This window comes from Podarcis filfolensis (genome assembly GCF_964270895.1).
Source record: "Podarcis filfolensis genome assembly, chromosome: 5".
In the NCBI taxonomy this organism is placed as follows: domain Eukaryota; kingdom Metazoa; phylum Chordata; class Lepidosauria; order Squamata; family Lacertidae; genus Podarcis; species Podarcis filfolensis.
In genome coordinates this window covers 84,722,846-84,738,286 of record NC_139608.1, presented here as the reverse complement: position 1 = coordinate 84,738,286, position 15,441 = coordinate 84,722,846, and the positions used below count along the sequence as shown (strand labels likewise).

The window sequence follows — 15,441 nt, the reverse complement described above, 5'->3', positions numbered from 1 at the left end:
CTGCTCCTCCTCCTCCTCCCCCCCTGCCGGCTTCCCAGAAAGGAACTGGGTAAATTCGTCTGCAAAATAAATAAATAATAGGAGCTTGCAGGCGGCCGCTGGACGAGCATGAAGATGGCAGAAGAGGCGCCCCAAGCCAAGAAGCAAAAGCTGGAGCCCATTCAGCTTAGGTAAAGAGAGAAAAGACGGAGGAGAGGGGGATGGGATCGTATCGACCGTAAGTTAGAGAAGCCGGGATCAAACGAGATGCCGATCACGCTCCCACCCAGCCCACCCTCGAGGCTCAGAGAGTAGTAGGGTGGTGGGAAGCGCCTGGCGAGGTCGGCCAGCGTTGCCTGATGGGCGAGGAAGGGGCATTTCGGTGCTATAAGTCCCATAGATGGCACGGGGCCCCGACGGCACCACGAGCGCTTATCCGCTGGCATGGTTTTTAGTGACCTCCTCTTGGAAGCAAAGGTTGGATTTATTTGGCAGGAGTCTGCATTGCCCTGAGCACGGTCTGCATTGCCCTGAAAGCGATCCTTTGCGCTTCAGGGAGCCGAGGGCCATTCTTCCTTTTGCACGCCGGCTAGGGTGATTTATTTGGATGCCAGAATAGGTTATTCGGGCTGTTTGCTTCCTCCTAACTCTCCCTGCCATTATTCTGGAACGTTTGACGGCGCAATGAAATCAGGAGGGGAAATGTTCTATTGTTCATACAAGACTAATGGCTGGGAAATCGGAGGCTGCGTTCGTGGTGTGTGCCATTTGATTTGTTTTTTGGTGACAGCTATGCGGTAGGCGTGTAGGGACTCGCTCGCTCCACGTGGCCTAATCGCGCACGCCTGGATGTCTGCTCTGGTGAACTTCTTGCAGCTTTGACCAAAGAGGAAGAAGCGTTAGCAAGAGGAGAGCAGGGGAAGTTCAGGCTTGAGAGAGGTTATTTCACAGGGCAGCATCAAGGGTTCGCTCCACAAGTTTCCCCTCCGGGGCTACTTTAGACGTTACGGTTTGTGCACGGAATATACTGTAAAGGCTCAAAGTGCAAAGTGAAGTTTGGTGGTAATAAACAAGTGTTTGCAAATGTGTGTGTTAATCAGACAGGGTTGTTAGCATGGGTCCCAACTGCCTGCAGCTTCCTGTAAAATATACATTTGGCAGCAAACAGTGTTAGAAACTCAGATGTATAAGCTAGGCATCTTATAGCTCCTTAAACCAAGGTTTCAGTTGCCAAAAAGGAATGCCTAGTTGCCATTTTAAGGCAATCCGGCTCTAAAGTCTTATTTTTCAAATGATGGTCTGACTGATTCTCAGTTAAACATCTGACTAGTTCAGGTGACAACCCTGAGCAAGATTAAGGACTTTGAGAATTTACAGAATGAAAGTCACTTGATCCACAAATATATTGGCCTATTCCTACCTCTTTTTCTTAATGGCAACACGGACCATTCATAACGTCATAATATTCTTCACAACTGTGAGCAGAGCAGTGGGGTGGGGTAAGGGAAGACAAACTACAACAGTTAACTATAACATTTCCTGCTCCTACTCAGGCTGTACAGAAAAAGCAAATTGGTTCCTGAAATTCATTCTGATTGTACAGGTAAAATATAACTGCTAGAATTCTACAGTGTGTGGTACTGGTGTGTGAAAACAGTTGAGATCCAATAATCCCCAGGCATGTACCTCCAGATGGTGATGTCAGGCGCCATCCTGGCCCCAATACATCTTCATTTGGTTGCAAGTGGCCAATAGCCAGGTGCAAAAAGCTCCTGGCGCCTGGCTAATTTCGAACACTGGTGGCAAACCTACATCTTTGTCTTTCTAGCAAAGGCTTCTCCAACCTGGTGTCTCCACTCAGTCTAACTGGACTACAGCTGTCACCTGCTCTGCTCCCATGTGCTGGTTGAGATTGATGGGAGTTGTAGTCCAAAACAGCTGGTGGGCACCAGATTGGCGAAGCCTACCCAAACTTGTGATAAAGCTCTGGGTTAAGAACAGAAGAACACCACCACTGGGTCAGACCAAAGCCCATCTAGTCTCACAGTGGCCAACTGGATGCTCTGGCAAGGGTTGCCTGACAAATGCACTTGTGTGCTCATGTTTATATACAGACCTTTTCCACTGTGCACATCCATCTTAGGTGTAAATTATTTATTCATTTTTTAATTGCAATTATAGCCCACCTTTTCCTCCATGGTGCTCAAGGTAATGTCTTCATTTAATCTACTGTGTGGCAGGTCAGGCTGTGGCCCAAGGTGATGCAGTAAGCTTCATGGCCTAATGCAACACTCTAGCCACTATACCACACATACTCCTTGAGGCTCTCAGAAAGTCTATGTCAGACCAATTGAGATTAGGGAAGTTGGAGTTTTTGTGACAACTGGACTGTTGGACTTTGCTTTTAAGTATGGAGGCCTGGCTCGAAGAAATATGGACCTTATTGGGACAGAGCTCCTCCGAGATCTGGAGTTTAACATTAAGGACTATCAAAAAAACCGGCAGAGAGGAACTGAGAGAGAATTAAGAGCCTCGGACGTGAGATCTCCAGGCTGACAGAAGACTAAGACTGACGGATATTTGTTGGGGATCGAAACCGGGAAAGAGGGTGGTGGGGCTTGAGAATCCAAAGGGTGTATAATTATGATCTGTTTTATATATATATATTTTGTTTGGTTATTAATACGAAAATTGGGAAATTCGTGGAATGGAATTTGGGTCGACTTTAGAAAAAGGTTTATGTATTGAGGTATAAATATTGATGTCTATAAGTTAAAATTGGTTTTTTTTTTTAAAAAAATGAATTAAATATAATAAGGTTTAAAAATTGGGGATAGGAACTTGTTGAACTAACAATTAGAATTGGAATACAAGAAAGGGAAGTGTGGGGAAGTCAGGGAAATAGGGTACTGAAAATATGGAATTGTAAACTTCATGTGTTTTTAATTTTCTTCTTTTTTGTTTCTTTCTTTAGCCTTTTTTGATCTTTTTTCTTGTATTGAAAATTTTTAATAAATATTTCTTTTTTAAAAAAAGAGATTAGGGACAGGCCTAGAATGGGGGAAGGTTAGAAAAAGTAGTTTGGCAAGTTTATGAAGGAAAAGGTGCCGTCTTAAGAATGTTGGCTGGAGGAGTTGGTGGGGCGCAGAGGAATGAATGTCAGAACTGTGAACTTTGTACACTGCTATAATTTGACGGCCAGGGCAGCTTTACAATTAGAGGAGACCAAATGGGCAGAAACAATGTAAGGGATTTTGTCAAATCTGAGGAGATTAGTGCTGAAAGGAGATTGATCCAATTTGTGGCTTCATTTCTAATCAGTGCAATGATTCACATCTAAAATAATTTAAAAAGGCGAATTTTTAACAGGTCTTTAAGGTGAGCTTATACTCGAAACCTTTGATTGCTTGCTTGGGAGTCAGCTGCACCGAACAAAAATGGGATTTGCTTCCGAATAAATTTGCACAGGGTTTTGTTGTTAATCTTCAACTCAGTAATCGCACAACAGGAATTGCCACCCAACCCCCCCAAACTGCTGTATGCACATTTGTGGGCATGTCTCAAATATGCCTGTGTCCATACATATATGCATATGCAGGCACTTGGGTTCCTCATCATGAAGAGCATTGCCTATATATTTAGGAATATTGCAGATGTGCCTTAAAATATCCGTATGATGTGTGTGTGGTTTGCTACCATCCTCCATATGTGTGTTCCTTGTACATGTGAAGGCTGCGCCCTCTTGTATACATGGAACTAAGGCTTCCAGTAGAACGGGGCTTATAGCACTTATAGCAAACATGTCGTCATTATCATAGAATCATAACATTATAGTGGTGGAAGGGACCCCAAGGGTCATCCAGTCCACACCCCTGGAATGCAGGAATCTCCACTAGATCATCCATGACAGATGGCCACCCAACCTCTGCTTGAAAACCTCCAAGGAAGGAGAGTCCAATACCTCTCATGGAAGTCTGTTCCACTGTCAAACAGCTCTTACAGTCAGAAAGTTTTTCCTGTTGTTGAGTTGGAATCTACTTTCTTGCAACTTGAAGCCATTGGTTTGAGTCCTAGCCTCTGAAGCAGGAGAAAACAAACTTGCTCTCTCTTCCAGGTGGCAGCTCTTTTGATATTTAAAGATCGCTATAATTTCTCCTCTCGGTCTTCTCATCACCGGGCTAAACATACCCAACTCCCTCAACCGTTCCTCATAAGGTTTGCTTTCCAGACCCTTGATCATCTTGGTTGCCCTCCTCTGCACACGTCCCAGCTTGTCAATATCCTTCTTAAACTGTGGTGTCCAGAAGAGGACACAGGACTCGGGATATGGGCTGACCAAGGCAGAATAGATAATTGCTTCTCTTGTCATTATACTTTTGTTATAAATATACTTCTCTTGATGCAGCCTAGAGTAGCATTAGCCTTATTTTGCTGCTGCATCACACTGTTGACTCATTAGCAACATGGCTGGTTATCTGTGGCAAGTAAGAATGTTTGTAAACTGGTAGAGTTTGTTCTCCCCCCCCCCCCCGCCCCCCAGCATCTTATCTGTCATAATTGCAAGGGTTGGGACTTTTCGCATGCTTATTTGAAAGGCTGGATTAAGGAGATACAGAACAGCTTACTGTCAGGTCAGTAGTTTATCTTAGTTGCTTTACAACTCTACAACCTATAGGCTTTCCCCATATAGGCTTTGAAGCCCCTAGGATGAAAGCTGCGTTACATGAACACCATCGAGTTCTTCTCAAAACAGTGCATAGATGGGGGAGATGGTAAAACTTGCTGGGCTGGTAAGAGTAAATTCCAGCTGCCTAGAACTTAACCAGTGTCAATGTGCCCCTGAAGCAAATTTCAGTGCACAGGCAGGACTGTGTGGGTGAAGGAACAGACAACTGATCTCAAGGTGTTTATGGCTTGACAGGTTCAGCCCAGTATTTTGATTTGAAAGTACTGGTGGCTAATGTAACTAGTCCACAAATGGTACTGTACTGTGCATTCAGACTTAATGGCATCCATATTGCTGAGTTTTGCATTCACTTTGACTTCCAGACCATCTTCAACAAAGGCAGCCTTACAGAAAACTCATTGCAGTAGTCCCGATTGCAGGTAATTAGAACATGGGTGAGCATGAACAGATATGGCTGCTCTAGATAGGGCTGCAGCTGATGGGGAAACCTGAACTTGTGGAAAACACTCCTGGGCACTGCCATTACCTGCACCTCTCCAGACAGCAACTGGCATCTTCCTGTCAGTGTTCGAAATTTGCTGGGCACATTTTGAACCTGCCTATTGGCCATTTGTGACCAAATGAAGGTGACTGGGTGCCAGAATGACACCTAACATCTGCACCATCTGAAAGTGCATGCCTGAGAATCATTGGATCTTGAGTGTTTTCACACACTCATACCACATCCTGCAGAATTCTATCAGTTACACTATATCTGCAGAATCAGAATGGATTTTAGGAACCAAAATGCTTTTTCTTTGCAGCCTGAGCAGTGAATGGCCCCGCTCACAGTTGTGAAGAGTTATTATGTTATGAATGGTCCCTGTCACCATTAAGAAAAAAAAGTAGGAATGGGCCAATATATATGTGAACTGTCCTCGGATCAAGTGACTTCTTTAAGTTATCAAAGTTCTTAACCTAGCTTAAGGTTCTCACTGGAACTAGCCAGATGTTTAACTGATAGTCACAGTTTAGAGCTTTAGAACTTTAGAGCCGTCCTGTCCCCTAATGGCAAGCAGACATTCTGTTTTGGCGACTGTAACCTTGGTTTAAGGAGCTATTTGGATGCCTGAATTTCTAACGCTACTTCCTGTCTGTGTCTGGCGAGTTTTGCTCTGCTATGGAGGGAGGAGCCAAACTGAGCTGCGCGCTAATCTGTAGAAAGAGGAGAAAAGTTGAGGGCAAGAGTGAAGAAACAAGTCCTGAACAGTGAGTTTCTAGTTCTTCTAATATTCTAAAATGTTCACGAATTGTAATCATTCCAGAACAGCCATGAGCTCTTCTTAATTTAATATTTAATATTGTGCTTTGAGTCCTCTCCCTGCCAGCTTTAAAAATACTTCCAGGGTCCCTGGCTAAACCAGGGAATGATCTCTACCAATGGCTGGGCCTGGGAAGCTTCATAGTGAACGGTTTTGTCAGGTACTACAATTTTCCATAGCTTTACAAGACACTGCCTTCCTGCTGCCAACAGGTTCTTCTAGTGTTGTGTGTTAGGTTGCCAACTTTTTAAAGTGGCTTTTAAAAATATGTGCCTTTAAACCTTTTGATGTGCACTGATTAATAGGTGATTATGTTTGTTCCATGCTGAGAGAAAAAAATCACCTGCTTAATCAGGCAGTACAAGTTGCTTTTAAAGGCAAAATAACAAGCCAATAAGTTACTTTTGTTTAGGCAATTGGCAACCCCACCTCTGTGAGCCTCCCCCCCACCCCCGCCACCACAACTTTAAAATTGGTCTGTTCTTAATTTATTATGGCCACCAAACCCCCTCTTTCTTCCAGGCTTCTGCAGTTCTGTGAGATCTATGCTTTTCATCCCATTACGCTGCTCGCGCGCTCTCTCTCTCACTCTCTCTCTCAATTGAATTTATAAATCTCCCATTCACAAATCACCGTGATGTCCATAAAGAGGCAATATTACATCTAGGTTGCAAGCTGGCAACTCTACCAGCAGCATTATCTGAGATGCTTCAATTTCTCCTGGGTGCAGTGGAGTGCAGACTTAGAACTGTACTTTAAAGGGCCAGGATAGGCTGTGATACTCTGAGCCCAGATGCAATTCTAGCTCCTGAAAAGTTATGCCATAATACATGTATTAATCTCTTTAAGGTGCTACTGAACTCTATGGTGTTTTTGCTGCAGCAGACTAACATTTACCCCTCTGGAAGTTTGTAGCTAGCGAATAAACATCCTTATTTTATTGCAAAATACTGAACAAGCTTGATTTTTTAGATTCCTCTTTCTCCACTTGAATATTTTCTTTAGGGAATTTAGGACAGCATTTCTCACAACTTCAAAGTTGTTAAATTAGTTTGAAAAGGGCAAAGCTCCTTTGCACTGCAGGTATCAAATTACTTAACCTTTCATTGTAAGGAGGAGGCAGAGGGAAAAAGAAAAAACCCAGACTACAATGGCTATTAGTTTTTGCGGAACAGAAAATGCACATCTAACTTAAATCTCAGATTACTTTCCTAAAGCCAAGCATTTGTCATATAACAAAGAGATATATCCCTTTAAAAAGTAATCTCCTTTTTTCTTTTTTACTGCATCTACAGTATGGAATTGTAGCTTTCCAGACTGAAGCAAATAAGGTCAGAATCATTTGCTTTTAGCTTTCCAGACAACCAGATCAAAGGCCCAAGTTCACAGATTCAACCTTGTGCTTCTGATGGGGCACTCTAGGCCATAGCAGAATTAGTTTATAAGCAACAGCAAGACTCTTGGGTTTGTTTTTTCAGCAGACTAACATCAATACCCCCTTGCAAACCCAGCTCCTAAATTTGTTTTCCTTTAAATCCTTCCTGGCCAGCTATCCAAATAGGCTTGGTAGGTCCCTTGGTAGGTGGCGCTGTCGGTTAAACCACAGAGCCTAGGGCTTGCCGATCAGAAGGTCGGTGGTTCGAATCCCCGTGACGGGGTGAGCTCCCGTTGCTCGGTCCCTGCTCCTGCCAACCTAGCAGTCTGAAATCATGTCAAAGTGCAAGTAGATAAATAGGTACTGCTCTGGCGGGAAGGTAAACAGTGTTTCCGTGCGCTGCTCTGGTTCGCCAGAAGCAGCTTAGTCATGCTGGCCACATGACCCGGAAGCTGTACGCCAGCTCCCTTGGCCAATAAAGCGAGATGAGTGCCGCAACCCCAGAGTCGTCTGCAACTGGACCTAATGGTCAGGGGTCCCTTTACCTTTACCTAGGTCCCTTGTGGGTTTTCCCCCCTGGAAGTAAAGATATTACAAGGGACTTTCAAACCACTTGTTTTCTAGTCAGGCTAGTTTTGCTGCATATATTATTATTTGTACTGATACTATCTGTTAGAATAATAAATTAATTTGTGTATCGCAAAACAAATAGCCCAATCATACCTTTACACAACAGCATTTTTAAAAAAAGCAGAAGAGGCTATTGTACTCACTTTTTTCTGCAATAATTTAGGGATCTAACTCTCTGCAAAACAGTACTGCACTCCTACTTTCATGTGGATGCTGTCTTCTGCTGGACCAAACAACTGGTATGTTTACACTTTGGAGATAGGCAACCACAAACAGATGTACAAATTCTTCTTCTTCTTTGGCGATCACTCATAGTCAAGTAAGGTGAGTCCATAAGTGACTGTGGAGGCCAATTCTGGATTCTTCCACAGTGGAGACATAGGTTTTCAGACGGGAGTTGATCACGGTGAGGGTTTGCCAAATGTGCCTTCCTCTTAGCTCATTTCTCCCTTTCTTCCTGAGTTTGAGCGTCTTTAAAGTCCATGACACCTTTGGTAAAGGCTGTTCTCCAATTGGAGCTCTCGCAGGCCAGTATTTCCCAATTGTTGGTGTTTATACTACATTTTTAAAGACTTGCCTTGAGAGATTCTTTAAACCTCTTTTGTTGACCACTAGCATTACGGTTTCCATTATTAAGTTCGGAATAGAGTAGTTGCTTTGGAAGATGATAATCAGGCATCTGAACAACATGACCAGTCCAACGAAGCTGATGTTGAAGGATCATTGCTTCAACACTGGTGATCTTTGCTTCTTTTAGTACACTGGCATTAGTTCGCCTGTCTTCCCAAGTGATATGTAAAACTTTTTGGAGGCACCGTTGCTTGAATCTTTTGAGGAGTTGGAGATGGTGTTTATAAGCGGTCCATGTTTCACAATCATACAGTAAGGTTGGTAGTACAATAGCTTTGTAAATAAGCATTTTGGTTTGCTTGCAAATGTCCCGGTCCTCAAACTGTACTTCAATGGGGAGAAAGCTGCACTCGCAGAGCTCAGGCAATGCTGGATTTCGGCATAAATGTCGGCCCTTGTGGAAAGATAACTGCCCAGGTAGGAGAGGTGATCAACACTTTCCAGTGTTGCACCACTGAGTTTTGTGGCACTGCAGAGGGGTTGTTTTGTGCTTGTTGGTGCAGCACTTTGGTTTTTTGGATGTTGAGTGATAGGCCAAGCTTTTCGTAAGCTTCTGTGAAGTTATTTAGGATGGTTTGGAGGTCATCCTCTCTGAGTGTGCACACACTACGTTGTCATCAGCATACTGAAGCCTTATGACAGAACTTATGGTAACCTTACTCTTTGCTTTCAGCCTGCTTAGATTAATGAGCTTTCCATCCATTCAGTACATGAGTTTCCCTTCAACAAAGTGCAGGATCATGGCAATGAAAATAATGGATAGAGTTGGGGCGATAACACAACCCTGTTTTAACACCTGATCCCACTGTGAATGGTTCACTTTGAGAGCCATTGTTATCTGCAGTTGTTGCTGTCATATCATGGAGGAGCTGAAGGATGCTCACAAATTTATCTGGGCAGCCTATTTTCAGAGGGGCAGTCCACAGAGACAGTCCACATACTGACTGGACTGTATGTACGAATACTGCACATCTTGTTTATAGAAATCCCTGTAGCCTCCTTCTGAGGCTTGGCAGGTTAGCTAAAATGATGACCCCATATAGAAGGAAGCCGGCAGAGGAAACAACCAAGCGTCAGCCAGGGAAGGAGTCTTGCTTTCAGAAACTTCTTGTGCAAAACCGCCTCCGTCGCAACTCCTCACCGATGCCACAAGGTGCCACCTGTGGCAGGTGTCCAATGATGAAAAAACGTGATCTGCACAAGCACTTTCGACCATAGTTAGCATGCAGATGGGACAGATCTGAGCAGCTTCATTTAGTGAAGCAAGGGTGCCGAAGATTGCATTTGAGGTGTTGCTCTTTGTCCAGGAAGGGAATTTAAAATCCCAAGTCCCCGTTTTTGGCCATTAGCCTTCAAACTGTTGACATTGGATGGGTAAAGAGAGGATTATTCTGCAACCTGTGTGCGAAGAAGGCTTTGTAGACCTATTGCGCAGACTTGTGCTACGTTTTCCCCACCCAAAAATATCTTTTTTTGTCGTCTAAACTGCGTCAGCCAGCATTTCTGGTGCCCCAATCAAGCTGGTTCAGCATTTTCTGGTGCCCAGAAACTTAAATCGATAACTCCGGTTATGCAACGCGTGGCGTGGCTCTGTCAGGGAGGCCCCATCCCTCCTGCTTGTTTCGCCACGTGAAGGGAGGTCTGGCTGAACCAAGAAAACCCCCCTTTCTCTCTCTTTTTTAATTTTAAGAAGAGGGAAAGCCGCCACGACGGGCGGAGAAAGCGTGTGTGTGGTGGGGCGGACAGAGGCTGTGTGGTATTAGACGCGCTTGTCAGTTGCCCACAGCAAAGATGGCGCCCTCCGCCTCCGCCAGCACCCGGCATGGCGGACCCCGCGCCTCCCCCCCGACCCGCGAAGGCCACTACGGTGCGACCCCTTTGCCGGGGCCGGCGGTTTCGAGGCCGCCCGAACGGCGGCCGCCTTGAAGCGCGCTGTGGCTCCCAGCGGCCGCCGGCCCGCGCTTTTCCCCTTCTGCTCATGCCCACCGCGTGTCAGCCAATGGCGGCGGCGGGAGGCGGGGATTGGCAGGTGGCGGGGCCTCCTCCTTTTCCTCAGCTTGAGGCGGCTCAGTCCGTCAGTCGAGCCGCTGTGGGGAGAGGGGGAGAGAGAGGCGGAGCGGTTGGGCGTCGCGTGTCGAGGAGACGGAGGACGGCGCTCGCTTGGAAGTCCCTGCTGCCCGCCGCCGCCGCCTGTCAGGTTCGAGCCCCGGAGGATCCCCCCGAGCGACAGCACCGCCATGCCCACTCTGAGGTACCTCCGTTGCCAGAGAGGCTTCCCCCGGGACAAGGGAGCCGCCGCCGCCGCCCTTTCACCTGAACCGGCTCTGAGGCGCTTTGCATTGGGTTGGGGGTTACGTGTATGCGCGTGTACGTGTGTATGCAGGAGCGCGGGGCAGGGGGGGGGGGATAACCGCGATCTTCTTTTGGCGGGGTGGTGGCTTGGCATCCTCTCCGCCGCCCTCCTGGTTCCTCTCGCTCCCTTTCCCCACCTTGAAATGCCTTCATATCCGTGTCGCGGTTATTCTTCCTATGGGGGCGATGTATTAAATGTGTATGCCGCCCTTCTTCCGAAAACTGCAGGGCGGTTCACAGCAAAAAATGCATTTTAAAAAAATGTAATTAAGAAGGAGCAGCTGCGAAAAGCTTCAGGATGCCCACATGCTGAGTTTAGAAGAAAACTCATCTTTATTTGCATCAGCCACTAGCCATAGCAATAATAATAATAATAAATTTATTATTTATATCCCTCCCATCTGGCTGGGTTTCCCCTGCCACTCTGGGCGGCTCCCAACAGAATATTAAAAACACGATAAAACATCAAACATTTTAAAAATTCCCTAAACAGGGAATAATAAATAAAATGAAATGTACTGAAGATAGAGGTAAAAACTAAACTATAGAAAATACATTTTGGGGGTTTACATCAACAATCAAATAATAGATCTTATTCTAATTGCTAAAAACCTTGCAGTTTTTGCTGTCACCTGATCATCTTGATCTGCTAAAAGCAATGGCTGAGCAACCCGGGATGGACAATGATAGAGGGGTAATAACCTCACTTCTCAAATCATTATAAAGAGTGCAAGCCAGAAGCACTCTTCTTCTAAAAAGAATTCAACTTAATTAACCGGCGTTGACTTCCAAATGCCTATGCATCAGATTACCGACTTAATGGAATTGCCATCGCTTCTTCCCAAAGGCAGGCTCTTGCCGTTCTGGGGTGGAGTGGAGTCGGTTAATTTATTTGGCTTCCCAATTAAGAAAAGAGTGAAGAGTCAACTCTTCAACGCTTGCTACTCTTGTCCTGAATTTCTAGATCTCTCGGCCCAGATGTTTTCAAAGATTGGCTTCTTTGGACAAAGGAGTATGTGCAAGCTTGCAAGTTACAACCCGTCTTACATCAGCAGTAGTGTGAGCAAAGCATTCTGGCATGCTGCTGTCTTCCTGCTTTGTCAGTATCTTGTCCCCAAAATATAGGTGTTTGTTGCTGATATAAAAGTGCGTGCTTGGAGGATGTATTGCAGAGAACCTTGCAGAAAATTCCAGGAAACACATTCAGTTCATGTTGGGTCCAATGATACTAGCCATCTTTATGTAAACTGAGGGTGCCCCCTGGAAGGCATTCTGAAGATGTGCGTTGCAGGGAAAAACCAGTAATGGTACACAAGCTGTATTTCAGACCATTTACAAATCTTCTCTTCAAGGAAACTAGAAAACATTGTTTTTCTTGTGGACATCAGTGTTTTGCTGAAAACTGTTTGGATACAAGTGCATTAAAATCTGGATTTGGCTGCTGAGTAAAATACTACTCAGAGGGCCTCCTCAAGGAAGAATAAAGTTGTGATGAGAGCTCAATTGACCAAAGGCCCATCAAGTCCGGTGTTTCCCAAACTTGCTTTTGGACTATAATTTCGATCATCCCTGACCACTGGTCTTGCTAGCTAGGGATGGTGGGAGTTGTAGTCCAAAAACAGCTGGTGACCCAAGTTTGGGAAACATTGAATTCTAGTCTGACTTTCTGCTAGTCAATTTCAACATCTCCCAGTTTCTAGGGGACAAAGATACTGCTTCTGAACACAGGCTCCGTTTAGTTACTATGGTTAATACCCATTGAGAGACTTATTCTCCACAAATTTGGCTGATTCTGTTTTAAACCCAATGAAGGTTTTGACCATCACCCTGACATGTGGCTGCATCTGAAGAGTTAACATTTGTCTCCTGTATGATAATGGCCAATGGCAGCTTCCTTCCCTTTCCTTCCAGGCACTTAAATTTGGCAAAGTATATCAGCTTTTAAAATTTGAGTTTTAGTATGTACATAATCCAGGGCTGCAGTGTGTATCCACTAAAAAGTTTGATACTGAAGCAGCTCTTGGATATTCCAGTAGTTGGATTCAAGGGATGTCAGTTCTGTGAATGGTAGGTGTGCTTCCATTCATGGAAGTGACCAAGATCTAGTGGTGATTCCATGCTGGAGGAACGCAAGAGGTGATACTCACCAATTTTCTTGCAACCATGCACATCACCTCATGCTGCTCCGGAGCCCACCCACCTCCTCCAGAGCAGATTTTCAGGGAGCATAGAGAGGAGAAAGAATTGGCAAAAATAACCTCCTCCTCCCTCCATCACAGGCTTAATGCTATTAGGAGCAAATGGTTCCGGCCCCAAGTGGTACACTTTGTAAATGGTTCAAGCTTTCTTGTGCAGATTGCTTCCCTGTGGTTTCTCGAAAAGAAAAGAATCCTTCTAAGTAATTTCCATTGTGCAAATAGTCACCAAATTAGCTGGTGTCTTCATAGCTTGTCAGGCACCATGGGATGAATTGGAACATGTACACTAGTATAAAGTTGCAACTCCAGAATTTCCTTATCTGTTAAGGATATCTCTGTGATACTTTTCTTTGCACCAGCAGTATCTGGTGTATCAGATATCTCTTTGCCTCTAGTTGAGCAGCACAGACCAGTGTCCCTCTGAAAATGATTCAGTTCAACGACCAGATTACACTGAGCCAACATGCCTTGAGATGTCTCTAGGAATAGAACAGCTTTCGTTCTGATTGATTTAATGTCTGTAGTCCTTGCTTTTAAAGAAGCTGGCAGCTGAAGTGCTGAGTGTGTGTATTTGACTCTTTTTGCAAGACTATGCCCCACAAGTGATGTGCAACATTATCATATCATGGGGGGATCAGTTATGCAACTCACACAGTGACTTGGGGAAAATTGCTTCCTCGTCTCTGTTCCTGACTTGTAGGATGAAGGGTTGCAGGAAGAAAGCAAATTAACTCCATCCACTATAAAACACTTGCATTAAAATTGCAGTCTTAGATGTACCTCCCCAAGAACAGACCCCATTTAATTCATTTGGGACTTCCTTAATAGGACCAGGGTGCTAACCTCAATACTGACACATGCTTACCTAAAACTCCCATTTCATTCCCTCAGCTTTTTTACGTGGAAATATGTGACCGATGGACACACACAGCAGAAACTTCTTCTGTGCAGTCTCTAAAGATCTCATGAGAAGCTGGGGAGAACAATAATAACTTATTAGCCGAAGACATTTTAGTAATATAATCTTGCAGGCACAGTAAAGAAATGTCTTGAGATATTGTCTATGTTTTTGCAACTTCAGATGTTCATAAGCAAAAATTCCAAAGTTGATCTGCTTCTCCTGATCACTTATTGATCCAGGAGCCTCAGAGCAGCTAACAGGCAGTCTTCAGCACTTTATTCACAACATTTCTATTGCTGTTAGTTGAGTGACTTGCCCAACATTACCCTGTAAGGTTCATGGTTGAGCATTGATTTGAACCCATGTCTCCCCAATCCTAGCCCGGAACTCTGTTTAATCTCTGCTTCTGTTTGTATGACACAGTGTGGGCTCACTTGTTACAAAAAGAGAGATGAGAGCATGTGTAACGTTGATTGCTGACTTGGATTCTGGCACGCAAATCATGAGCCCAAGACTAGAGTATATGTGTCAAAGACATTCAGGTAAATAGAGAAAAAGCTTATACTATGATGGTTGCAACGGAGTTCTGAGTTTGTGGGCCGTATTCAACTTATCATTTCCCATTAACACAAGGATTCCCACTTGCACAACAGGAGAACATTCTGTTGCACAAGCAGAAATCCTTGCACTGATAGAACATTTACATAGCTCTACTTTGTTACTCCATGAGGCGAACCCCTTCAAATTGTTTAAAATGTGCATAATCTATCATTAATTTTATTTTCTATTTCTAACTACCTTATGCTGGTAGCAGAGTTGTCCTTAAGTGACGTGGCAGCCAATAAAAGCTGGCAAATCATTAATACTGGCTTTGCTATGTTAACACTGTTTTACAAACTGTGAACTAGCTTACATTACTGAATAATCCTAAATTTACAGCATGGAAACAGCTTTTTCTGAAGTCGGTGGGGCTCTGTTAAGGGCCTGAATTCAGGATCATTTGTTGTGATGTGTTTCTTAAACAACTGCTCTCAACTTATTGGCTGCTACCTTAAAACTGTCTTTTGAATATGAGCTCAGGAGTTGGCTCTGTATGATTTAGTTGCTCTCAGTCCTCTGACCATAAAACTAGAAAGATTATAGGAATACCCTGTGATTACTTGATCTTTTTGATTGTGTAAATTACTATTAAATCAGAAACATACTCTCCCCCTCCCTTTTTTATGGCTAAATTTGGTCCCGTCTCCCCCCCCCCCGGTTCATATGATAAGCAGACATAATCGTTTCAGTGGGAAGTGTCCTCTCTATAAAATAAGACGTTCATCTTGAGTAGTGCAGAAAGACTTTTTAAAGCAGGTCTGCAACATGAGACTCTCAGCCTAGTTTCA

The 15,441-nt window shown here is 44.3% G+C and overlaps 1 protein-coding gene across 3 annotated transcripts in view; it reads left to right on the top strand.

Moving 5' to 3' along the window:
- The first annotated feature begins 4 nt into the window (after window positions 1–4).
- ADK (adenosine kinase) overlaps window positions 5–15,441 on the top strand; it is a 202,381-nt gene continuing 186,944 nt past the window's right edge. The window contains exon 1 of one of the 3 annotated variants that reach the window (XM_083615945.1): window positions 5–170. In XM_083615945.1, coding sequence (XP_083472071.1) covers window positions 109–170 — 62 coding nt within the window. In that variant the 5' untranslated portion in view covers window positions 5–108. Of the gene's footprint in view, window positions 171–5,810; window positions 5,915–10,381; window positions 10,854–15,441 lie in introns of those variants that run through there. The other 2 variants (XM_083615944.1, XM_083615946.1) reach the window with 2 other exon arrangements.